The 26,988-nt window shown below is 42.0% G+C and overlaps 1 protein-coding gene across 6 annotated transcripts in view; it reads right to left on the reverse strand.

The window, feature by feature from the left end:
- The window catches only part of PIP5K1B (phosphatidylinositol-4-phosphate 5-kinase type 1 beta), a 104,067-nt gene that overhangs the window by 20,283 nt on the left and 56,796 nt on the right, over positions 1-26,988 (reverse strand). For all 6 annotated transcript variants that reach the window (XM_048504073.1, XM_048504072.1, XM_048504070.1 and 3 more), the window contains 7 exons: positions 21,755-21,907; positions 19,696-19,995; positions 6,612-6,823; positions 6,000-6,083; positions 5,853-5,901; positions 5,003-5,087; positions 561-716 (listed from right to left, as the gene is read on the reverse strand). In XM_048504073.1, the coding sequence (XP_048360030.1) occupies positions 561-716; positions 5,003-5,087; positions 5,853-5,901; positions 6,000-6,083; positions 6,612-6,823; positions 19,696-19,995; positions 21,755-21,907 (1,039 nt within the window). The remainder of the gene's footprint in view (positions 1-560; positions 717-5,002; positions 5,088-5,852; positions 5,902-5,999; positions 6,084-6,611; positions 6,824-19,695; positions 19,996-21,754; positions 21,908-26,988) is intronic.

The following is a 26,988-nucleotide window of genomic DNA, read 5'->3' on the forward strand; positions in this document are numbered from 1 at the left end:
CAGGCAAGCGGGTTAAGAAAGGGTGTGGGAGGCAAGGATCTGAGGGGAGGCATGCAAGGGCAGGCTAGGAGGGAGGGGAGGAGAGTGAAGGGTGGCATGCAAGGAAGGGGAGTGGGAGGGGGGCCCAGCATCTGGATATGAGCCCACCCACTCTGAAACAAAGCAAAGGAAAGGGGAAGGAGGGTGTGCCATGCAAGGGAAGAGAAGTGAGGGAGGATGCGGTCACACACATCAATGACATCACACAGTATCCCAGCCTGCATGCGTTTCCACTTGAGCAATCAATGCTTTAGGCTCCTTATAATTGATGCTGTGCTGCACTACTGTTCCTTTCCCATTTCACCACAATAAGCCACAGCAACGCGTGGTTGAATTCTTGTATTTGCCCAGGCAACCTAGAATCATTTAACATTGTTTAAAGAAAGCCTTTAATCTGATAATCTTTCTTTCATTTTCTTTTCTTTTTAAACCCTCCTACTCTGTATTTCAGGAGACCTACAGCTAGTGTTGGGAAAACTTAGGATTTATTCCCAGTGACAGAGCCATTACTGAAGCATTACCTTCTTCATCCAGACTAGAATAGCTCTGCCCTTCTGTAAGCAAGTCATGCCTTTCATCTTTCCAGTCCTGGCTAACTGCAGACACAAATTCTTGTGATGTTGCTTTTAGAGCAGCAATTGAATTGTATCGTTTCTTGGAGGGAGAGGATTTTAAAGCTGGGTTGAAAACAGAAAAAGTAAAGCAATTATAGGTTAAATGCAGGTTCTTCTTAAGCATTTTTCTGCAAGTGTATTTGCAATTCTTTTTTTCATATTCAATTTTGCATTACTGTTGGTTCTCTCTCAATTAAAATCAATAATTAGAGCAAGTTAACAGTGCAATTTCTCCCAAATATTGTGCAAGAATTTTAACTGTCTTCTGACATTTTTAAAGCATAAGCCTACACATATCTAAGAAATACTGGCTTTTATCAATAGTATAATGGACCTACCTTTTTAATGAACCCAAGTAACTGAGTTTCACTATATGATCATTTATGGTTATATAAACATATATTTTTTTTGCAAAATAAAATTACAAAGGGAAACTTTATTGGATTCAAAACATAATCCCAAGTGAACAAAATATGAATAGTTATTTTTGAGGACATTCTTTAAGGCTACTGTTAAGAGCTTCCACAGCCTTTTAAAAAATTAAAATATACTCAGAATCTGCTTAATTTATATTAAAGAAAGATGCTAATATCTGTTCCTGTATAAATCCACCTTTACTATAGAAGCACTGCTATTGTACCTGAGCACTATGGAAAATGGGAAGTCTTTGGGGATCTCATATATCATCATCAAGATCTCTCCCCAAGTGAGTTAAGCAACACAAGTGCTCACTCAGCTGCTGCTTCTTTTCCAAGCAGAGAGGGAACTCCAAATAAGGACACGAGAAGAATGCACAGGCTTTTGCTTCCTATAACAATTAGGTATGCTGACTAGCACTTGTATGGTGGAAGTGAAGACTGGAGACATCTTACAGGAACCCTTTGGAGTACTGGTGCTGTGCCTGGTTGGGGAAGATCCTATCCACTGTATCCAGTGTACAAACCTGCACAGGTGCATTCACAATCCTTGAAAGAAGTCATCTAAGTTATTACTTTTATATCTAACTAGCAGTAAAGCCCATCATGGGGTAAATGCAAAATGGATCCTAACAAAGGATGGAAGAGGAAGTATCTCCCCCTGCAATGGGCTTTACTGGGGCTGTAGTGGACCCCATCCATTGCTCCCAGAGTGACGCTTGCCACTTAGCTCGTTCTGGGTCTGTGGCTTGGGGGTGGGAGAGGTTGGAGAGGTGTGGTTTGGGGTAGGTGGGAAAGTGAGGATAGGGGGAGGGTGGAGCAGAGTGGCTTGGCATGGGGGGAGGGTAGCAAGATGAGGGGGAGAATGATATGGAGTGGCTTAGGGTGGGGAGAGGGTTGAAAGGTGAGGCTTGGGTTGGCAGATTGGGGGAGCATGGAACCAACTGGTTTCAGGTAGGGAAAGGTTGGAACAGTGAGGGTTGTGGTGGGGGAGGGCAGTGATGTAGGTATAGATTTTTATGGGGGGATGGGGGGCAAGGCCACGCCCCCACCTGCCCCTGGGGGCATTGCCACACCTCCCCAAGCCCCACCCCTGGCCTCAGTGCTTATAAAAGCAGCTCTCCAAGGCCAGAAATGGCAGACTCCCCTGCCCTGCCCGCCCCCCCACCGGGTGGGCTCCCAGCTGGTAGCCGGCAGTCCCTTCTCCCTCCCCTCCAGGCAGAGCGGTAGCTAGGGAAAATGGAGCCTGGTGCAAAACCTGAGGTTTGCGCGTGCCCCCCCCCCACGGGTGGCTGCTGTGATGCTGAAATCCACCCCCAAACAGCATCACTTTCAATGGTGTTTAAATTAGGGAGCCCAGATTCTCTTTTTAAATCCATCTTAAAGGGAGAATCTGGGGTCCCCAGTTAAATGATTGAAAGCTTATGCTGTTTTGAGGTGGATTCTCCCCTACCCTGGAAACAGCATCACTTTCAAAGGTTTAATCTGGGGACCTCAGATTCTCCCTTTAAATCCACATGCAGTAGGGGGTAGTGGATTCAAAACGAGAATCTAGGGGAATTTGGGGTGCCTGCTGTCAGGGGGTCAATTGTTAAGTTAGCATGCACTAAACTTTCAGGGGAGAGCCTTAGGAGATTCTTACAGTGATGATAATACTCCAGGTTGGTGAAGTTTGGTTCAGGAGTCGACCAGCATGGACCCTCAAAGCGGTAGCCCCATCTACTATTAGCTCCCATTGGAAACAATTGGGGATGGGGCACTTTCTTTGCCCCAGGGTCCCATAACTTTGGACCCCTGAATCAAACTTCAACTAAACATGGTTGTATCATCAGGAGGGCACATCTGACTTTAACAGCCCTGAAATTTTTTGCAAGTGCCCGCTAATCCTAAAAAATAAAACCCCGCCCCTCCAGGCCAAAAACTGAAAAAACACTTCAATATTTTTTAAAAAAACAACAAACGGGGGCGGAGCTTCAGACATGCAATGGGGGGGTTGAACCCGAGAACCCCTCCTTACCTACGTCCTTGGGGGAGGGTGGCAAAGTGAGGCTTGGGTTGAAAGGAGGGTTGGAAGGTGTGGCTAGGGGTGGGGTGAGGGTTGGAAGGTGAGTATTAGTGTGGGGCAGGGCTGGAAGGTTAGTATTGGGGTAGAGGAGGGTTGGAAGGCATGGCTTGGGGTGGAGAGGAGGGTTGAAAGGTAAGGCTTGGGGTGGGGAGGGCTGAAAGGTGTGGCTTGGCATGGGAGGAGGGTGGCAAGGTGAGTATTGGGGTGGGGAAGTGTGGCAAGATGAGTATTGAGGTGATGGAGGATTAGAAGAGTGGCTTAGGGTGGGGGGAGAGTGAAATTGAGATGGTTAGGGTTTGCGGGGTAGGGGAGCACTTTGACTGCTCTACAAGCCTGGGCTGGGCGTTAAGGGTGGTGGTGGGGGGGAAGCAGGAGGACTTACCAGGGGCTAGGAGGGCTTCTGTGACCCACAGATCATGTGATCAACAGGCCAGGGTGGTTGCTGGGGGTGGGGGAGAGGTGGAAGGGCTACCTTGGCCCATGGATTGGCTGATTTGCAGACTGGGGTGGTTGATGGGGGTGGGAGGGAGGCAGGAGTGCTTTGATGAGCCTGTGGAGCAGACCTGGGCTGGGTGTTAAGGCTGGTGAGGGGAGGCAGGAGGCCGCTGCCCTGCTGCTCTGGGGAGAGGATGGAATGTCCCCCACCAATGGGGGAGCAGGACACACTTTGTGACTCCGGTTCCCCCGTTGATGGAGGGTTAATCCCCTAGAGAGATTCCATCCCTTAGCATTTCATTATGGGTAAGATAGGTCAAAAGCAGCCTGTTTATATGGCATGCTATGCGAGCTTGTAGATAATCATACAAGGCAGGAAGTTACTAACTGCTACACTGGCAGAATCTTAGAAGCAGCATGTTGCAGCAGCATTGTTCTGGGGTTGTGGTGGTGGCACAAAGCCAGAAATGCCAGCTCAAATGTTAGGTCCAAATGCAGTCACATTATTCTGAACATACACAGACCACTTCAAACCTGCTTCTACAAGATGACCTATTTCATTACTGAAGTAACACATAGTCTCAGAGAATATAGCCCTAGTCTTTATGATAAACCTGCTGCCTCCCAAAACTGGGATAGGGAGGGAGATAAAGAAACTAACTTCATCATAGGGCCTTATGTTGTAATCATAATTAGTCATCTGTTTGTAGATTCTTGCTTCAGCTAGGGTTGCCAACACTGATGATTCAGAACTAGATATTATGCCAACACTAGGGTCTTTTCAGGCTAATTTCAATCCTTCAGTCATCCTTCAAAAGGAGTGGGGTTCCTGTTTATATTCCTTCTTGGCCTCTATGCAGCAGGAACAGTACACTTTGAAGTTATTGGATTCACTTATGCTGCTATTTCTAAAGGACTGAATTTTATTTAGTATTTTTCCTGACGTTGCCAGAATGGTTGGCATCTTCAGAGGATCATGATCCCTCTGGAAGATGCCAGCCACAGATGGCAGGCGAAACGTCAGGAGAGAATGCTGCTAGAACACGGCCATACAGCCTGGAAACCACACAGCACCCAAGTGATTCCGGCCGTGAAAGCCTTCGACAATACATTGACTACTCTGCCTGAGAGCCTCCCTAATCCCTTTAGCTTTTATGCCTTTTGCTAATCCAAGTGACAGACACTTCAGGTGTAGTCATAGCCACCTCCTGAAGCGTATGTCACTTGAAATGATGCCTGAATAACACATGGCTGTTTGAGGACTGTTTCCTCACATCAGTATCTTTGTCCTAACTTCTCACCAAACTATAAACTGACACTGCTCACACATTTGTAAGTGAAATTACTACACTGAAAACTATTTCCAAGTGCTCTTTCTTGGAAAACAACTTGTTACCTGACCATAAGTTAAATAATGATGAGATGGTACCTACCCTGGGTTTTTTTGAAAACCCTGGAACTCATAAACTTTAAAAACCTGTCAGCATAAAAGCTTGGTCTGTGAACTGAAACAGTGTCCTACAAGATAAAACAAGAACTCAGTAAAACCCAAATAACAGTCAACATATACCATTTATGACAAATTAGATTCTAAATTAAGTTGTGAATCTTCAATATATCACGGAAAAAAATTCAATGTTTTCACCTCACAATCCACATCAATCTACTGTTGAATTATCATTGGCAAAATACACTACATATCTGCAAGTCATTAAGTTTCCTAATGTTTATAATGTACTGAGATTTATTTTTAAATCAAGAAAAGTTAGATTCCTCCCTCTGTTGAGACACTAAGATAATGTTTACTGAAGTGTTCCCCCTGTTTTCTCTGACAGATCCATAACATACAGACATTCCAAAGACAGTTGCCTGAACGGCTAGCCAGCTCTTGTACGTTGGCTAGTCTACTGAGACCTGAGGGAAAAATGTTTCTATTGAATGAATTACCTGTCCAATTTGGCAGCAGGCAGGAATCTACCTGACATGTATATTTGCTGCGTGATAAAGCATCATAGTTAAGATGCATTATAGTCATTCATGGCCAATCCAGACTCCATTTTCTCTTCCACTTTCAGAATGTACACTGTAAATTCCATGGCTGTTGCTAGGTTTCTTTAAAGAGTATATATTATTCAGTATACTATCATATAAACAATTAAATCCATAATGTGAATGACCTCCAAGTGTCATAATGATACACACACTATAAACATAGAATCAGGTTTTCACAGGAAGGAACAAATGAAAAATCAAAAATGCATATAACTTAAAATCTGGGCTTACCCCATCATAAACAAGTGCCTTCCAGGAATGTTCCAGTTTCTTTATTAACCTGATGACATGACAACAAAAATTAGCTCAGTGTCCATCTTATAAATGTATTTTAATTTGGTGTCTGAGCAGATATAAAAACAGTAGTTTCTACATTACCTGTAAGATTGCAGGATATCAATAATACCCATGAATAGCAGCAGTTTCTCTCCTTTGTGGCTTTTAGCAGGTATGCCTCCCATTCTGATGGCAATAACAAAATATTTTTCAGATATTGTATGTTAAATTTTCAGATATTGTATGTTATTGTATGTTATAGAACTATAGTAACTCAAAAAAAATCTATGTTGCTTAGATTTACGAGTACAAGGCCAAGAACAACATGACTTGGGCAGCAAAAGGAACTATTTTCCTTTCAGATATTTTATCAGATAGTCCTATTTTCCTTTTAGATATTTTAGTTGCATTTTTATTTGGATAGCTGAATCACACAATTAATGCTATCTGTTATTCATCATTGTAGCCTGAGTATTTTCATTATTGATAATACCAGAACTTTAAGGGTACATGATCAAGGGTACATTATCAATTCCTTTAAAAAGATTATCAATTCCTTTTAAAATCTTCTAGTTTACAGGAAAATAGCCCAAATGATTCCTGAGAACCATTATGATTTAAGGTATTTTTGCATTGTTTATAAACTGAAAGACAGCTGGTTTTATTTTGGATGCAACAGTCAAGTGGAAAACATTCAGATTTTCAGAAACTCACGTGTCAGTACTTTCTGTGATGACCGAGTCGCCAGTTTTTCCTGGACCCTGTATGGATTCCATAGCAGTAGAATAAAGAACTCTCTGACCTCCTGGACGTTTAGAATCAGATGCATTCTGAGAACTCTCGCCTTCTCTCTCTTTTGCAGCACTGTCTAATATGTGAATTCCAAGCAATAAGCTATAATCCATTATTTTAAAGCTTTCCAGCACCTATTAAATAAAAAAAATTAGATTGAAACTAGTTTTGTTGCATCAGAGAAAGTCCACAATACAGGTATATTTTTTAAAAAGCAATAAATGCATTCAAGTGAAACATATCTGCATACACTCTTTCAATAAACAATTTGTACCACAGAAAACTCTGTGTTAAAATATCTAACATAAAATCCAAATAAAAAATACCATGCTTTCAGATATAGAACTGTGGGAAAACATAAGAGAAACAGAAGATAGGCAAGATAAAGGAGGCCTGAACTTTGAAATAAAAGCAGTGTTTGTACTATGGAATGCCAAGGTGGTATCTTGGCTAAGTATTTCATAAAACTTTAATAAAGACTAATTAATGTTAGCAATTTACATGTTTAGTTATAATGGGACGTTCAAATTTATCATTTAAGCATGATAGGAGAATCACCAGGCAGCAGCTTTGACCACCACTGTGAATTCTTCCACTTCATTTGTTGATAAATGAGTTGAGACATGGTTTCCCAATGGAGGACTCTTTAGGAGTTTACTACAACATAAACCTGAAAGCCACAGTCAGTCATGCTATCGGTCTAGCTCAGTACTGTGTAACTGGGAAAATATCGGACTCCAAGCTAACAGAAAAAAAGTCTCTCCCAATTTTACTGCAGCAGTTTCCTGGTTGAATTGGACATGACAAGGATTCAACCTGGGACCCTGTCCATAGAAAGCACAATTCACGGAGTCCTATAAAAATAACATGCTGCTCATATGTCTGAATTTCCTTGTTTCTGTACATGTATGTGAAGACCTAAAGCAGTTCTTAGAATTTTAATTTTCAAAAGAAAGTGCACAATGTTCTTTTCTAAGGAAAAAAAGGCCATCAAGGCTGGGACAAGCACAGCAACTCTCAATGGTACAAATACTAACATAAGAATACTACTATTCTACAGCATGAAAAGGGGAGGGACAGCACATTAAACCAAAACAAATAAATGTGCCTGTGCAAGCAGCAACTCTTATATTACCAGTTAAAGTAATTTACCTAATATAAACTTATAAATAAAAAAGCAATGTCAACAGAAACTCTTGTATTAGAGTCAAATTCTTCTAGGTATAATTTGGACAGTAGTCAACTTCCAGTTGTTATCAGTACTTTAAGTTAATTATAATAAAAGGATTTCGTTGGTGTCAGCTTGACTACAGAGAAACAAACATGTGTCAATTGACATGAAGAGTTGTTAATTTTATGATTCAGATATTCTAAACAATAAATGGCTAAAGGAATGGAATGTCATGATGACGTACCTCTCCACCCTGCAGGGGAGAAGGGACTCTCACAAGGTGAGCTCTGCTCCCCATTACGTGGCAACATCTCCATCCCCTCTCCGCCGGAGCCTCCTCCTACCTCCCTCACAACAGGGCAATCTGGGTCTGGGTAGAAAAGTGTTAACCTCAAGAGACCCATAGAAGCCCTCCTGCCTCCCACCCCCACCTCCTGCCTCCCACCCCCACCTCCTGCCTCCCACCCCCACCAGGGTTTTCTGCAGTCCAGGACTGCAGAAAACTTGTTTTGCAGGCCCACAGAAGCCTTCCCATCTCCCTCTACCACCTGCCAGCCTGGGTCCACAGAACTGGCTGTTCCACGGGCTGCAGAAGACCTCCTGCCTTCCCCTACTGCAAGCATCCCCATTCCAACCCGTCACCCCAAGTCTCACCTTTCTACCCTCCCCCCATACTCATCTTCAAATTCTCCCCCACCCCAAGTCTCTCCCCACACCCAAGCCTCCCCACACCCCAGTCGTGATTCTCTTCCAACTCCTCCTCTCACTCTGGTCCTCACCATTCCACCCTCCCCCACTCCAAGCAGCTCCCTGCCACCCTGCTCTCCACCCAAGCCTCACCTTTCCTCCTCCAATCCTCATCTTCCCAGCTACCCCAAACCACACATCTACAACATCTCCCACCCCCAAGCCACAGATCCCAGAATCCAGATAGATGGCAGTACAAGCTGCCAGGCCGGAAGCAATGGTGGGGGGATACTACAGCCCCAGTAAAGCTTGTTGCAGGGGGAGATGCTTCCTCTTCCACCCTTTGCTAGGGCCCATTCCATCTCCCTCGCAAAGGGTTTTGCTGCTAGTGCTGTAATGTATGGTCATTATTTGAAATGGTGATGAATGAAATTGATGTGAAGTGTTTCAAACTCACGTTAAGATAAATGAAGGCATGTTTTGTTTTTTAAAGAGAGAAAATTTTCTCAGCAAATGAATAAGAAACCTCAGCATCATGGATCCATCCAGTCCCATTAAAACATTACATACTCAGTGACAGTAACATTTTGTTACTAACAGATGGTTTGTTTTTTTCTTCCTTTGCAGAAGCAACACCTTATTTTAACATTAGAAAAAGAATAGCTGAAAATTCTCAACTGTTTCCTGGGAGATATACAGTGATGTTTAAAACAGAAGGGAAAGAACACAGAGGGTGCTATTGTCATATCTGCCTCCATACTGGGGACAGAGTACAGGGAGGAAAGATTGGTTCTTCAGAGACCTTGATTAATTAAAAACCAATTTTGGGGCAGTCTGCTTCACAACAGAGTGGTGCATTTGAAGCCAGGGGGATCCTCTATGTCCTTTACTCAGTAGGAGGAGAGGCACAAAAATTTCAGGTTCATGTGTGGGGTTTTTTTGTATTTTTAGTGTTTTTTCAGTTTCTTTATTCTGTAGGGGGGGCACAATAATATATATAGCACCAAAATTTCAGGATTTTTTCTAGGAGATCTCATGATGATACTGGCTACCCAGCAGGAGGTTCAGGGTAATAACTCACAAAGTTACGGACTCCCCAAAGGGTGTTCTCAACTCTCCATTGTTCTGCCAATGGGAGCTAACAGGAGATGGGGCTACACCTTTGAGGGTCCATAACTTTGGACCCCCTGAACTAAACTTCAACAAACCTGGGTGGTATCAACAGGAGAGACTCCTAAAGATACCCTGAAATTTTGGTGCTGTTACCTTAATAATTGCACCTCTGACAGCAGGCACCCTCCGCTCCTCTATATTCTCCTTTTAAATCTCACTCTCTCGGGATGGACTTGTAAGGGAGAATGTGAGGTCCCCTAGTTTAAACATTGAAAGTGATGCTGTTTCAGGGTGGGGGAGAATCAACCCCAAAATAGCAACACTTTCAATGTTGTTTTAACTGGGAACCTCAGATTCTCCCTTTAAGGTGGATTTAAAATAAGAATCTGGGCTCCCTAGTTTAAACACCATTGAAAGTGACGCTGTTTGGAGGTGGATTCCGTCACTGGGAAGTGTTTTGTGAGAGATGATACTGACATTTGTTTGGTAAATGTTTTGCTGGGGGTGATTTGTGAGAGATTTACATGCTTAATACCAACTTGCACTGGCTTGGAGCTGTTCCTCAGGCTATCAACCTATCTCATAGGGTTGGTGTGAGGACAAAATTGGGAAAGAGAACTGGTGGGGAGAGACCCATGTATGTTTTGCTGGGGTGGAGGTGTTTCTGCGGATGCTGAAAGGTGTAAAATAATTGTTTGGTCACAGGTGGGGAGGGCCCATACCAGGGGGGTGCCAAAGTCAGGTTTTGTCCCCTAGGCTTCCTGAGTTTGCTTTAGATACTTCAAGGCCTACATGATTGAAATATATTTTGAATACTCTGCTTGAAATGGTAGGAAGCGATGACGTAAGCCATCCTCTGAGCTGGCAAAAACAAGAAAGCTGGATTTATTACATTGCCAGACTATAAGAAGACACCTCCCCCCAAAAAACAGACTATTTTTCTCTCTCATCATCACTTTTTCTTTCTAATGAGACCTTTAATATGGGTGTGTATTACTAATAATACTTGATCCAGAATAACTCCCCAAAGGATCAAGCCACTACAAGACCTGACCTAATTTCTCTCTTATGACACAGTTTAAAAATGCAGTAGGCTAGAACAGACTTGAGAACTAAAAGGTGACATAGTAGAATATTGTTGAGGCTGGAGCTTGATCATGAAGGATTTTGGGGCCCTTGAGAAAGAATTACAAGAAGATCAATATTACAAGAAAATCAATATTCTGTTCCTTTTTTCCCTTTTGGGACCATTTTTGGGGACTTTACTTTTAAAAAAGAAAAACAATCCAACTAATTTTCTTGCAACTAATACTGACCAGTAATAATACTAATTTTGTATTTTGTGTTAGTACTAATATACTAACATTACTACTTTATTCTCTCCTTTTTCTTACCTTAGTATTGTCTTTCCTTTTATTATAGTTTTAATATAATTTTATATTTCTTTATATATTTTTATCTATATTTTTATTTTCTTATAATTTTTATCTTGAATTTTTATAAACTGAGATGATTAAGAAAATAACAGTGCCATCCTGAGGGGTGAGGTGCAACTGCTCAGGAGGTGACTTGACCCCAGTGCCAGTATAAATGCCATTTGCACCAGCATAAGAGGCACTGACACAAGCATAGAGACACTTATGTTAAATGATGTGGTTTAGCCACAGTATCACCAAACATTCCTGTGCATCTTCAGCAACAGCCATGGTATCAGTGGGTTCTCCAGCACACAGATCCTGTGCTGAAGATGAAATGTTTTGTGGACGCACAGCTTTTAGCTTGGCTTGTAGCATGGTACGGTATGGAAATGGCCCCATATGCCAGCAAAACCAGTGGCACAGCCCATTGAGCTGCACAGTCCATTTCTATTAGGAAAGGAGTAGTGTCATTTTTCGCTTGCTGGCTGTGGTGTACCACACCTCTTTGGAGGCAGCAGAGCTGCATAGCAGCTGCACCATCCCCGGCTGTGGTACAGCTGCCCTCTTCAGGATTGCACTGTAAGTTGATAGTTGAACTGTCTGAATTATTTTCCTTGTGGAAAAAATAATTTTTTGGATTTATAAATATTTGTTGAATTATTGAATTATTGCATATGGAACAGATGATAACACTGATAGCCTAAGCTATTTTGAATATTGTTGATTATTTAGTCAATAGATTCATATAGGGAAAGACTATAAAATATATCAGTAAAGAGAAAAGAATAGAAAGACAATAATGGGCACTAAGATCGGGCATGCCAAAAAACATCCTAGAAGAAAATATTATGATGATTTATTTGATGACATTACACGATGGTGATGATGATGATGATGAAGAAGAAGAAGAAGAAGAAGTAGTAGTAGCAGTAGTAGTAGTAGTAGTAGAAGAAGAAAGGGATGTTTTAGGCAGAATGGATAAACTTTCAGAAACATTGATACAGTGAATTCAGACAATCATGAACCACATCAAACAAACTGAAGAAAGAAGTCAAGAAAAAAGTAGAGAAAGATGTTTTCCCCACAGACAAAATATCCTAAGGCGACAGACCCCGGATGGGTAGCAGGCCTGATTTAGGCACGGAAGCCTATCGGAAATTCCTGCCCAAACCGGGATGGTTCACTTTCTTATCCCAGGATATACTGTCCATGGGGAAAACACCTTGAACATATAAAAAGTTCTAGGCATGAAACAGGATTATCAAAAAATTAAAAAAGGATACAAAAATACTCCAGAAAGCAGAAAAACAAAAGAAAAATGGAATGGAATCGAACTTCATTTAGATGGGCAAGAACTTTGGACTGAAATGTTGGAAGTGTAAAGCAGAACCAGTAATATCTGATTTAGGTGAACTCTAAAAGATCTTGGTAGGACAAATCTAGATTACACTTTTCACAAGTTATTACAAGACTAACTGAAGATTCAAGGAGACTTTCCAGATATTGACCAGATATTAAGAATAAATTCTGGTCAAGTTTACATATAAGAAATCATGAATAAACAAAGAGAATCTCCCCTCAAAGATTCAGGGAAAGGAGGTTCAGATTTTCCAAGATTTACCTATAAATTTATTGAGGAAAAGCAGGGACTTTGATTTTCTAAGATGAATGTTACAAAAGAAAGTAATACAGTGTCATTGGGGAATTCTTTTTGCTTTAGTATTTGTACTACTCAAGGGCAAAAGAATAATTACTACAGTAGAGCAAGCTAAGCAACTGACAGACAAATTATCAACAGAATATTCCCGTACAATCTGAAAGCTTGGTGAACTGGTTAGAAAAATCTCCTACTAGCCAGCAAAATGGATCCCGAAAACAAACAAAGTTGCGCACTCAGAGGAAAAAGAAAGAAACAAATCCAGGATCAGGCTGGCAGCATTAGGAATAAAATGGATAAAAAGACTGTCTTGGACTGGCAATATTAATGGTTCCCTGAATTCTCCTTCTAAGCTTCAAGGGTCGGGAACTCCCGCTGCATCGCGAGAAATGAAACGCAAGCCTCTTCCTCGCCTTTGTGGTGCGGCTCCTGAGATGGGTTCCCTTTCTGGCTTCCACAGATCTGTCCCTCTGTTCCTTCCTTTCCTTAGCCTCGCTTTTCCAATCCTCCACCTTTTTCCCCAGCTCTTCCTTCTCGGAGCCTCGCTTTCAGCCTTCCCACGCCGCCTTAAATCCTGCCCCAGTGCCTTTGCTGCCCCTCGGGCCCTGCAACGGTGCCGGCTGGAGAGGGTGTTGCCAGCGTGATCGCCTTCGGGCGGCTCGCTGCCCGCAGCCGCCGCCTCGCTGTCCCTCAGGACGGAGCTGGGCACACAGCCGCACGCTGGGCCAAAGCTCGGGCTGCGGCCAGACCGAGGCCTCGCCGCTGTTGCGCGAGCGCCAGAGCGCCTCGCTACCGTCTGGCCAGCCTCCGGGCTGTCTGGGGAGGAGCCTCCGGCAGCCTCGGGACACCCACGCCTCCCGCATGAACGGGAAGCGGTAGCTGGTGATCGCCTGCCTGAGCCAGGCTGCTATTTTCTCCTCCCCTCAGGGGTAGAATCCTGAGAAAAGGCAGCCTGCTCAGGCCGGATGGTGTTGGCTGCACGCCCCGCTCCGCGCATAAAGGAGCTGCAGGAACCTGGAGGTTCTTCCCCAGGACTTGACGGCCTTTAACGAGGCCCGAAGAAGGAAGCCAAGCTGGGGAAAGTGAGGGTGGAAAGGAGAGCCGAGGTGACTAGGAGAGAGGAGGAGGCAGAGAGAGACAAGAGAGGGTAGATTCTGTGGAAAAGTCCCAGAGGGGAGGAATAGCAGAGAAGGAAGAAGCTGGGAAAAGTGAGGTGGAAAGGAGATCGAAAGGACTAGGAGAGAGGAGGAGGAGAGAGAGAGAGACAAGAGAGGGGGGTAGATTCAGGAAAAGCCCCAGAGGGGGAGGAATAGCAGAGAGAAGAAGGGGAAGAAGCTGGGGAAAGTGGAGGGTTGAAAGGAGAGCCGAGGTGACTAGAGAGAGAGGAGGAGAGAGAGAGAGGAGAGAGATGCAGAGAGAGGGGTAGGATCTGTGGGAAAAGCCCCAGAGGGAGTGAATAGCAGAAGAAGAAGAAGCTGGGGAAAGTGGGAGGGTGGGAAAGGAGAGCCGAGGCATCAGGAGAGGAGGAGAGAGAGAGAGACAAGAAAGCGGGGTGGAGATCTGTGGGAAAGCCCCAGAGAGGGGAGGAATAGCAGGGAAGGAGGTTGAATGTAGTAGAGGGGGGGGGGGAGCTGAAAAGATAACTGAAAGCTGGGTAGAAATATTAGAGACAGTACAAGGGGGAAAGGAGGAAACAGACTGGGAAAAGGTCATAATCAAAGGGTTTGAAGCGGACCCTGACGAGAAGGGAGAAATTGAGGAAAGAGGAGAGTTGCCCTTTATACAAAGCGTGCATAAAGGTAAAAAAACCAAAATACTCAGTGTTTTCTTCATTTTAAATGCCAAAAAGTATTTGCGGCTCCATGAGTTTTCTTTTCCGTGGAAAATGGGTCCAAATGGCTCTTTGAGTATTAAAGGTTCCCTACCCCTGTTCTAAGTGAACAAAAATATTACATCAATTAAAAAACAAAATGCATATATGCAACGCATTCAAGAGACTCATATAAAGAAAAAACAAAAACACATTTTAAATAATAAGAAGTTGGGCAAAGTGTACCTGGCTTCACTAAATAATTAAAAAAAGGAGTTACTGTTCATATAAATAATTTACAAATGTATGTTTTAGAAAATCTAAGATATTCTGAAGAAAATTACATTATTTTGTAAATCAGGAAAATATTTTTAGAAATTTACAATAATAGCCAACATTGCAAGCTTTATATTTATTCGATTTCATTATAATTAACTTAAAGTATTGCTTAACATCACTATGGGTTTATCTAATACTGTACAGGGTATATTATGATAATCACTATTTAATACTCATTATTTTCTGTTCATAACTGCCATCATCACTTATTGTCTATTGTTTATTATATAACTGCTTATTATATTGTATGTATTTTCTGTCTTTTGATTGAACTGTAACAGTTGTATTAACATGGCTTTTAATTTTTTCTTTTTTCTGTTCTGTTTATAACTATATCTTTATACTAAGAAAGAGAATGAATAACTTATTTCAACACTGAGGCTCCAATGGATTAAACAATTAATAATTACAAATCCTCAAACTAGGTAAAGTTGGACATATGCTGTGTCTAAAATTAAGCTACTGGGTGTACTTATATATAATTACAAGACACCAGGATAAACTTTTTGAAATGCAAGCAACCCCCCAAAAGTCTGTTTAGCCCTATCAGAAGTTAAATGTCTTACATTTCTATATAACAAATATTTATCTGGGATATTATACAATATGATTCTGGTCTATGATCTTCAAACAAACATTTGGTTGTGGCCCTTAGCCAGTTTAAGGCCAGAGTCAAGTATAAAACTGCACAAACCCTAAAATGCAAATATATGTAAATGTACCAATGCAGGTATTCATTGAAAGTTGTAGGGCCACAATAAATTTCCACAAGAAAATGGAATTTCGGGAGGGGGGGGGGGGGGCACACAAAAACCATCTCTCCTAAGATTCAATATGCTTTTAGAAGCCCAGCCTCTTCTTATGCTTCCTTCTCCCTTTAATTAACACTCCACTGCTCTAAGTATTTTCTACTTACTTGAATGCAATAAAATGTTTATTCTTTTTTAGGACTTTTTTGGGGGGACCATGGTGCCTTACACAGCACTATTTTCCTGCTTACTTGGGGAGTTCCCTGCTTTGTTTCAATGCCTACTGACAGGCACTGGGCTATCAAGTTTGCTATCAGAAGGATGGTAACACATGAACAAAAAAATAACTTTAAAAGGAATGCAGACATTTCATGGTTTTGTGATGGAACAGAAAAGGTTATAAGAACCATTTTAGACAGATATTTGTTGAATCCCCTGTGCCCCACAGCCAGCTTCAATCTAATATTAGCAGCCACTAAAGCATATTAAGGACCAAGTGACACTTGACACAGGGGACTCATGACTAGAAGTCCACTGTGTATTTCAACTGATAAAGAGTCCTATGGGGCCATTTATACAGTGGAGTTGTTGAGTTAGGATGAAACATAATATGGGTATGCCTGGGCTTAAAACGGCCAACAAAGCTTCAGACAGGAGGAAAAAAGGGAAACATTTAAGCTGCCCCTTCCCTGGCACTGGAGCTTTAACCAACATTAGTCATCCCACCCACAGGTGTTTGCTGCTGCTATCAAGAGACAGGTAGTTCAAGGACCCTTGAACATCCCATGTAGTTGTCGTTTGGCCCATTGTGCTGTTATCCCAACTTCCTCCAAAGAGCTCAGAGTGGTATACGTGCTGCTCTAACACCCTTAATCCTGATAAGAAATAATCAAAGTTGATTATTAAAAGATATATTAGTTTCTGAATTAAAATACATCTAAAGAAACAATTCAATAATACTAAGAATAACGGCTTTAGCTTTTGAGCGAAACTCACAAAATAAACCAAGAGAGGATTGTTTTTACTCAAATTTTAAGCTAAATCAGGAACTCAGAGTTTGGAACTGCCACTGACAAAAGCCAAAAGCTATCCTTAAAAAACCCAAGGACGTAGACATCGCTAAAGTACAAATCTTGCTATATTCCACAATAATACATAACAGATTAAAGTGCCAATATCTAATGCTAACTGCGGAATCCAGAGCAGTTAATATCACAATTTGTTTGACCCAAAGAGGTGCTCCTAGGAGGCTTTCCAGCATCAAGACTTCTAATTAGAAACATGACATTGTAACCTGACTCCTCTGGTTATTTTGTTTTTAGTTATTTTATCAATTTGTGTTTTGATTTTGCACTTGAAATATTTTATATAGAGAATAGCAATATTGCCACACAAATATTCAATCAGACTAAATTCCTCTGCTTTGCTGCTGGATTATTATCATACTTCAGTACTGCACAGGGAACAAGGGAAAAACGATACAAAACTTTCAATGCTGCTTTCCAGAAAAATTCAATACTCGGCAGGTGAATGGAATGTGGTAAATAAAAGGCTTCAATTTTTCAAATAACTATGGCATCCAGAAACCTAAACGTGTGTCTGTTCAGAGTGGAAAGATGCACTGAAATACATGACGAGTCTGGCCCCCTCAAAAGGGGGGGGGCAGGAATGCTGTAGGGAAGAAAGAAAGGAGATGCACAGAGAGAAAGTAAAGAGAGTGTACAGAGGTTGTGTATACTTAAAAGGAGGGACTGAGTTAAAAAGTTTGAGAAAGATGGTTTTATGAGGTAGAGTAATATTTGGTTTGTGGTGTTAGCTGAAGTTCTCTGGGGGAACAAGGTTCTAATTCTTTGCTGAAATGTGTTTTGCTTGGGAAAGAAATCATCCACTCTCTTTGGTATGAAACTAGAATCTGCACTAACGGAGAAGATATCCTGCTGGTACACACACTGCTTTAGGGCTTATGCTAATCAGAACTTTTTGGCCAAATATTTGAAGACACCAAGCAAAACAGCTTTTGACCTTATTCTCCTAAAGCCAGGGATCAGAAAGACTTACATCTGGAATAAGAGAGAGAAAAAATGCAGTGAAATGTGATATTTTATTGTGATACAAAACATTTCCTGAATGTTATGCTGGTATAGATGAAGTATGGAACAGGAACAAGGAAAGACAGCTGTAGCCAGATGTGCAACAGAAAAGGAGCTCACAGCTCAGCTCCCTGGTTGCCGCTGCCAGCTCTCATTCTGCATCTGTCTCTAGCACACAAGTGCAGTGAATGCCCTTCCTGCTCCTCCTGACTGTGGCTTCCTAAACACGCCATCTTTGGATGTCTGGCACTGCCCCTACCATCTGATAATTATACGTATGATGATTTTCAGCACAAGTAATTGTAGGAATCAAAAAGGGACAACCAATTGGCATTTGATTTGCTAGTTTCAAAGGCAGATGGTGCCATGATTGACTGTGTCATTTCTTCCCTATGCTTGACATTAAACAGAGTAGTCCAATGGAAAAGAACCCTGGATCTGAAAAGCAGCAATGACCTGTGATCTTTACTGTCTGCAGTGTATGACTACAGCACATCGGACTTCCACACAGCCAGTCTCCTGTGGTGCGTAAGAGCTGCACATTCAGGGGACTTTCAGGGCAGGAAAGCTTTTAGCAGAGGTTGGTTTCTCTATTTTTGGGGACACAAATAGCTAATGTTACTGTAGGTATGGGTGAGCAGCCAGGCGCTAAAGTTTTGGTGGTCAAGTCACTGTTGCATAGTCCCAGATAATTCCTGTTTGTGTACCAGGTTGAGTTATACTGTGGCAATAATGAACGTCAAACTTTTACAAAGCTAAAAATGTCATGAGAGTTTTCAAAGCACAGTGGTGACATTCTATTTATTTATTCAGATATTTATACTCAGCTTCCCCCACCCCTGGGAACCCAAACAGCTTGCATCATCATTCTCCTATAATTTATTTTATTCTCACAAATACCCTGTGCAGTGCATTTGGCAGAATGAGAGGACAAACCCAAGGGCACCCAACAAGCTTCCCTGGAACACTGGAGATCTATCTAAGCCTGCTAGTCTAACCATTAAGTTTGATGCCTTGGACACTAAACCAAAGCTCTGCATGTGCTATGCATTAAGGTGGTCCTGTATGAGTGACTCCATACATTAACTTGTAGAACCAAGACAGTTCTGTTTGCATAATGCCAGTGCACACCTGCAGCAGCTTCCACAAAATTCTGACACACGCAAACACACACTCAAGCACAAACTACAGGAGTACATAAGCATGTAATCCCATGATCCTGGTCTGGAAACTTAGTAGGCAAGTTTGGAGAAAATATACAATAAGCTTCTTTACATACTGTGTCAGAAATTACTTTTTCTTGTGCTTTTAAAATCTGATTACTTCATTTATGTTCAGTGCAGTACATTTTGCAATAACTACACATTATTTAACAAATAAACGTTTGACATAATAAGGGCTGAAAGAGCTTATGCTTTTCCAGGGCAGATATTTCAATACATTTTGTATCATTACTAATTGCTTCAGTTCACCAAATCCTCGTGTTAGAGATTAGGAGCAACAACAATGACCTTTGTTAGGAAAGTCATCTGATGAATATGCAGCTGATCATTAGATCTCCAAGCTCACTATAAATAAATGCAGAAGGTACCTTTAAGTTCAGCAACAGTCCTGCAGAGTGATAATAACCACCAAACTTTGCTCATGGGGAACTGTCTTACAGTCCCAAGAGGCATGTCACGGTGAGATGTGTTTCTCTCTGTAGCACTGTGCTGCAGAGAGAAACACATCTCACAATGTCGGCCATAGATGTGGCAGAACATTAGGAACAAAAACTACCAGACCTTGGCCACACAGTCCAGAAAAACCACAACAACCACCACTTCTGCTGCATGTCTTGATAGTGCTTTATCTTAGGTTGTAATTCTTTTCTTCATATTATCTAAAAGCAATTATTATCTTACTGCATGGTTTACTTAGAAATATAAAAGGATGGTTCACTGTCTGAACAATACCAAAATGTTTCACTTACTCGACAATCCCTCTGTAGTGTTTTCATCAGTGCAGTGTATGTCTCTGAGTCAAAATATAATCCTTCATGCATGTCTTGCAAGAAATCCAAGTCTTTAAAGGTAGGGTTAGACTTCTCTCTCTCTTTCCTGGATGCTCTCCTTTTGTACGTGGAGCCTTTCAAGTCATAGTTGAAATGCATTTTCAGTGCTCGAGGCAGAATATTGTTCATCACAACTATTCTGATATTAATACCTCCTGACTGAACACAATAGAGTCCATAAAATTTTGGTAACAGCGTCCTTGGATTCTGGTTGAGATTCTTTAAAAAAAGAGAGATATCAACATTACAAGTGCCCGTACTATCAACTGCTACATCAAACTCATTGACAAACAGACAAGAATCAATTTGAAGAAATTTAGTAGTTATTTTCAGGACTATCAGTAACTTGGTTACTATAGTCGTTCAAAACATGTTAAACCTCAGTGAATGTTTTGCCGAAAACACTGCAATGTTTGGGTGATGAACACATGATACTCCAAAACAAAGATGGCTGCCAGATTGCAAACTCCACCCCAAAAGTTTGAATGCCCCTTATCTTAATCATGGTTTAATGTTTCATTGACACTGACAATAAGCAATGCAAAAAATAACCGAAGTTCTCCCTTAATCAGTTTTCACTATTCTCTTTTTGATCCTGGTTAAAAGAGAAACCTAGATAGTGATACTGGAGGTTACTGTTTATACTAATGTAACCCTTAATGGTTCAAGATTACTACAGAAGACTTCTCATTAAAGTTTGTGTATATGCAATCCTGTATCTGTTCCCAATCTCTCAACCACAGTGAATGATCACAAGTAGCTTATACGTTTTTACAAAAATAAAAGCCTACATAGTTAAATATTGGATAGTTTTAAAAAGGGCTAGAACAGATGAGTGATGAAATCAGACATTATAAATCAGTGACACTCACTCTGTGGCTCATAGGCAGTCGAATTCACAATTCCCATCAACCAAAAGAGCCACATGGCTACTGTAAGCCCTGTGATTCATCTCAACCACATATGCACAATAATATATGGTAACTATTAATATTAAGTAAGTAACTATAACCAAGTTTCTGAAACTGCCTGAGAGACATATAGGGCTGTCTCTCCCCACCATTGCTGAACCTTGTCCATGTATACCTGGAGCAAGAAAAAGGGTTATCTATACTTTCTTCAGCATAAGGTATAGCAGGTCAGGTGAGAGAGATTGTCAAGGCACGGAGAGAAAACTGCTCATGGAGAAAAGGAAATAAAACCACTATTACCCACTGTGAGTAACTTGCTCTTTTTCTGGGTGGCTGCTGCAGCAGCAGTTTTAGTATCTCTTTTCAGGACTAGCTTGCTGTCTTCCTGGCAGAGGCTCAAATGCTGGGATACGAATGCACAGGCTGCAGAGAAGTGGGGGTGGGTGAGGAGGAGGAGGATGGAGAGGATGGGCCCTTTATTTCCATCCATATCACAAAACCTGTAGATTTGGGAAGTTCACAGCTAACCCATCCTCCAGATCATCCATGTGGCTGCTTCAAGGTGTAAAACATCTGCCAGCCATAAGCTGCCTAGAGCAATAGCCTTGACCATTTCTCAAAAACATGGGTTGGATGTCACATTGGGGAACAGTGCCCCGAAGAGTCACAGTTGGCATATCAAAAAGCCATGTGTTTCTCAAGTTAATGAGTGAGTATCACTGTAACAGGTCAAGTGTTATGATTTATGTTGCTAGCACTCATACTCATAACAAGATGCAAGCACAAAAGCGTAAATGAAACAGGATGCAGTGATGGTATCACAGCGGTAATACCGTGGGCACATACATACACCAGCTCCTTAGATCAGGATGTCATCTATTCAGACTGAGATTAAAGATCCATCAGCCTCATGTGCATGCAGCACTAATATCGCTAACACAAGATGTATTAAAATCCACACGCAGACACACACATAAAGAGAAGTGATTGTTAAAGAAGTAAGTAAAAATTAACCAGAAGAAAGAAAGAAAACAGAGAGGGAAAGCTTGGCACTTCAATTTATTTACCATATAGTAGCCAGGCAACAGCTTCTGAAGGAACTCGGCTTCTTTGTGTTGAACTGTTTTGATTATGAACTCATCATCACTAGTGACAAAGAACAAGGATCCGCTGGCACCAGGATTGGATAGTTCTATCAGAGGTTCACTGCAAATTGAATACTGAACACAGAAGCAAAAAATGTTAATGACACTATGGGTGACAACGACAGTACAGTTATTTTTTTAAAAAGTAGGTTAAGCTTGAAAGGCCCTGGTATTTAGACATTCTGCAATACTCAGTAACTTTGGAAAAGAAAGCCTGGTTAGAACTGATGAAGCCCAAACAAGCTCTCCCAAATCTCACAAACAGCTTTCTTTTCCACAGTGCTTGGAGAGAACTGGCACACAAGGATCACAAGACTTTTCAGGCATTACTTAAAAACTTCTCTTGTTAGGTAAATCTCTTTGGTAACTTCTCCTGCGCATGAGAAATTAAAACCTACAGAAACAGCTCAAGAACACAGCTCCCCCCCCCCCCCTTGCCAAATTCTGTTTGCTATTGGATGCATGCAAGGGATATTGAATTGAATCCACTGTGAGGAGCCTCTTGGGCTGTACAGGGTTGGCTTTAGCAACTTTGCCTTCACGAATTTGAGGGACTGGAATATAGGTAACAATCTTTGAACTGTAATACACAATTCATATAATGGGGTTCTATTAACAGGACCCTCTATGTGAAATTAAGTTTTACTTTTGCTTTGTAAGCACAGAGATTCATTCCTGTGTGTACAAATTTCAGTTGCTGATGAGAAATGTGACAAAAAAATAGGATTCTTAAAAACTTAATAAAATTAGACTAAATTTTTCTTATCAGGGTTGAAGGAAAAAGAAACAAACATAATGTAGGAGAAATCTATCCAATGGAAACTTCTGAAGTTTGGCATTCAAAATTAAATATTCAATATAAGATTTGTTAGTGCACAAAGATCTATCAGAGCAAATGACAGTATTTTGACACTTCATGCTATTAAGCATGCTTAGCTGAGTTAAGAAGTATCAATCTAGATTCCCTTGTAAGAGGCCTCTCTTAACAGTAAGAAATAATATTGCCAAATTCCCTAAAACGTTAACAGTTTCATTATTATTGAAGTAAAATAACATTCCTAATTAAAATATGTCAAACAGAAAAGTGTAAAGTGCTATATCAGTTCTGAAGTTGTGCCTAAGTACTGTGGTAATTTTGGAATTGATATCACAATTATTGTACCGGTAACCCTTTTTTTCATGACAGAACTGTGAAGCATGTAAAGGAATCATCACACAAATTTCCAACATGGATACAATTTTTTCATAGGAAACTGCATACATTTTATACATACACTGTTCATCAAAAGTGAAGGTGCATTTGAAATAGGAAATTGCACAAGAGAGGCAGTAATGAAAATAAACAGTGGCCCATTAAGCACGGCAAGCTTCTCGCAACTGCAAAGAGAATTCACTGCGGAGTCTTTGACCCTTTCCGCACGGGCCAAATACGGCGCCCTGGGGACAGCAAAAATGCAGTCCCCAGGGAGCCATTCACATAGGGGGCGCAGCTGCTTCGCAGACGCACCGCCCGAGCGGCGCGAAGCCGCCGTTTTCCTACCTCGCTTCCTGAGCGAGGTTTACGGAAAACGGTGGCTTTGAGCCACTGCGGTGTGAAGGCGCCCTCCCTCCCCCCTTTGCACCGTCCACCTACCGTTTCTGTGGCTGTCCAGCGCATCGCCGAGGCCTGGGGACACGTCCCCTGCCCTGCAATGCCGGAGCAGTCGCGTAGGGCAGGGGGGGCGTGTCCCCAGGCCTCGGCGACGTGCCCGATGGCCACAGAAACGGCAGGTCAACCGGGCAACGGCGCTCCGCGGTGCCGTCTTCTCGGCTGATTCTGGGACCATTCGTGGCCATGCGGAAACGGCTTTTGTTTCAGGGCATGTTTGGCATTATTACCCACCGCCCTGTTTGCAGCACGGCAGGCACTGCCCATCAGCGGGCTTTTGCTTGTGTCCTAGGGAGGGAGATCTCTGCAATCTCCACTTGTTTTTGTGAGTTTTCTATTGCGCATGCGTGCTTTAATTTTTAATGTAATTTTTAAAAATTCTCATAGTGATATATAGAAATATCTAAAAAGGTGACTTATTACCAAAACAAAGTCTTGAATATGGCATCTGCTCACTTTGCCTGATCACTGATTGCCTTCTATGGCAAGAAGTGATGGAGGAGTAATAGCGGTACACAGATTGCAAAAAGACAACGTGAACTGCCTTTTGCTAAACTCCCCAGGTTCCCAATGGTCCCTCTCCAGATGTGCTGTAAATGCCATGCATCAAGGCCGATGGTCCTTTCCTGGAGTGGTCTCAAATCACTGATAGCTTGTATATAAAATGAGGAGGGCGAGAGACATCCCAGGCTGTTGATCAGTGCAAAGGAACAGGGACAATGGAAAACAATGCATGGGCAAATTGGGTGTTTGGAGGGATCGACTAGAGTTGATCATTTTTACATCAAGTTATTGATATATTGTGAAATTAAAATTTTAACAAAGATCCAACAGGACAAGAAGCAGGAAGGAGTCAAAAACAGGGAGGAGGGCAAGTGGGAAAGCATGAAAAGCAATGCGAGCAGAAGGGAGGGGTGAGACTAGGTAGGCTGGCTGCGGGCAGAGGGAAGAGGTCTGGAGCAATGTGCTCATTGTCAAATCTATTTCACTTAGGCAGTGAAGAAAATTAAAATTGTGCTACAAGTGGTCTCACTTGCTGTGGATAGAATAGAACGTGAAAGCAGAGTTTAAGGAAATATGTTCATTTAAGAAATCTTGCTGTGACTGACATTTGCCCCATTGCGCGGCAGACACCTTGTGCATAATCGGCCAGTGTCAGTGGAAAGTAAATAATTGAACATGGTAGAATTGTCCCCTCCTCCCAACATATAGAACCATAATAAAGTGTGAAGCAAGTTAAAATTAAATAAACCCAAAAAACAACAATTTTATACAACACAGCTCTGAAACTATTTCTTCCCACTATAGCTAGGTTAATGGCAGGTACAGAACAGTGGGGGCTTAATGACCCAAGTATGAATAACAATTTTAGGGCAGTGAGATTCTAGAGTTTCTGCAGTGTACTGTAAGAAACAGGACTGGGGACTAGCCCTCGTGAATAATGGTAGTTCAGGTTCCAAAATTATAATTGAACACTGAATTATTTGGAATAAAGTGTACAAAGACACCTGATTCCCTCAGTCATGCCTTTTTGAGAAAGTTTGCCTACTTTAAAAAAGCTATCCCTAGCCTTGCATAGTACATATTTATACTCATAGAACATATTTATACTCATTCAATTAATTTCATTATCAAATGACAACATTTTATATATTTTTCTGCCACAATTTTTTTCTGTAAGCAGTTCCAACGTATGTATTTTCTGTTTCCCAATTCCCATTGCACTTCTGCCATGCTCTTTGGGAGACAACTGTAGAGAAGAAGCAGAAGCAGAGCTGTCCACTGCCATTCCCTATCAGTGTAAACCAAACATTCCCCATCTTTCATTCTTCCATTCTTCCTCATGTATAAAAGAACGATTCCAACACCTGTAGTCAGCCCACTGCTGTGGAAATCTCAGTCTAGACATATGACATTGTTTTATATCTCACAAGATGAAGGAGGACTGTACGTAGACGCTGCCTGTAGGTAAATATTTATGACACAGCAAGCTCTAACTGAATATGAGATTTCAAAGTGAAATGCTTCTGGCTGTGCTTAACTTCAACATTACCGGTATGTTGTTTTATTGCCATATAGGCAGAATGGGTCATTCCCTGTTCTGAATGGAGTTGCACTCCCCCTAAAGGAGAGGTTTATAATCTTGGGGTGCTTCAGGACTCCTGTTGGATAAACAGCTGTGGCCCTTCCTCAGCAAAAAAAATATTCTCACTGTGGTACATGACTCTAAATTAATGCAATGCATGCTACATGGGGCTGCCCTTGAAGACCACCCAAAAGCTACAGTAAGTACAGAATGTTTTTATGTTCACAACCTTGGAGACCTTTGAGTGGAAAAGTGGCATAATGTTTTAAATGGACAGGACAAAGCACATAGTTGTATGTCATCCTTTTCCACTCCTATGGATTTGATACCAATGCATTACCAAAAGGCACGTCTGACTGAACAAGAGATACCCAACTTTCATCAATCCTAGTCCTTCCTATCACAGTGTCCCCTTCCCACCTGTGACATTCTATTATCTGGCGGGAAGTCTGGAGATGTAGAACAGAGAAGTTCTTCACAAATAGAATCCCACTCACACTCTGTTGGGCCCAAGCTATTGCATCCATTACTGAGCACATGTAGATGCCTGTTTCCACATTTATGGCCCTTTCCGCATGGGGCCAAAAACAGTGGCCCAGGGACAGAAAAACACCAGTCCCTGGGGTGTTTTTCGCACAGGTGCCGCTGCTGTAACACAGCAGCGCTGTCCTGTGCGGCCCCGAGCGGTGCGAAGGCGCCACTTTCCACCTCCCTTCCCAGAGGGAGGTTTTTGGAAAGAACCGCAATCGCGTTGGTGCGGTGCGAACAGCACAGCGCCAAAGACGCCGTTTTCCCGTCCACCCCACACTCACCTCATCCTCCAGCGTCAGTCTGGAGGGCTGCTGAGACCCACCCACGCTGCCCTCCAAACCCTGGAGGTTGGAGGGCAGCATGGGCAGGTCCCTGCAGACCTCCAGACTGACGCTGGAGGACGAGGTGAGTGGGGGGGAACGCAGAAGAGGTGGCTCTTCTGCGCCGGCCTCTGCAGCGGCCGCTCACACACTCTCGTGCGAATGGCCCCCTCCCCTCCACTGGCATAATTTCTGCCAGTGGAGAGGCACCCTTTTCGCCGTGTGGAAAGGGCCTCAGTGTGTATCAATTTGCATGTCTGCAAAATTAAGAACTGCAAACAGTTTTTAAAGTGCAGAGGTTATATCCTACAGATTATATGTCTCTTTTTCAGGTCAAGGTTACAATATATCAAAGCAAATGTTTATGTACTTCATGAGACAATTATAAGGCAATTAACAGATGGAGGTCTCTCAACTAGAATTCAATCAGCAAAATCCACGGGAGTATTTAACTTCAATTACAATATTTCCAGTAGAAATAATGACATGATCCAGCAGCTACCTGTTGGGTTTCTGAGTTTTCAATTAGCACATAATTTCTTAGGGCAAACTATTAAAAGCTGAAAAATTA

The sequence above is a fragment of the Sphaerodactylus townsendi genome, linkage group LG07 (assembly GCF_021028975.2).
Source record: "Sphaerodactylus townsendi isolate TG3544 linkage group LG07, MPM_Stown_v2.3, whole genome shotgun sequence".
NCBI lineage: Eukaryota > Metazoa > Chordata > Lepidosauria > Squamata > Sphaerodactylidae > Sphaerodactylus > Sphaerodactylus townsendi.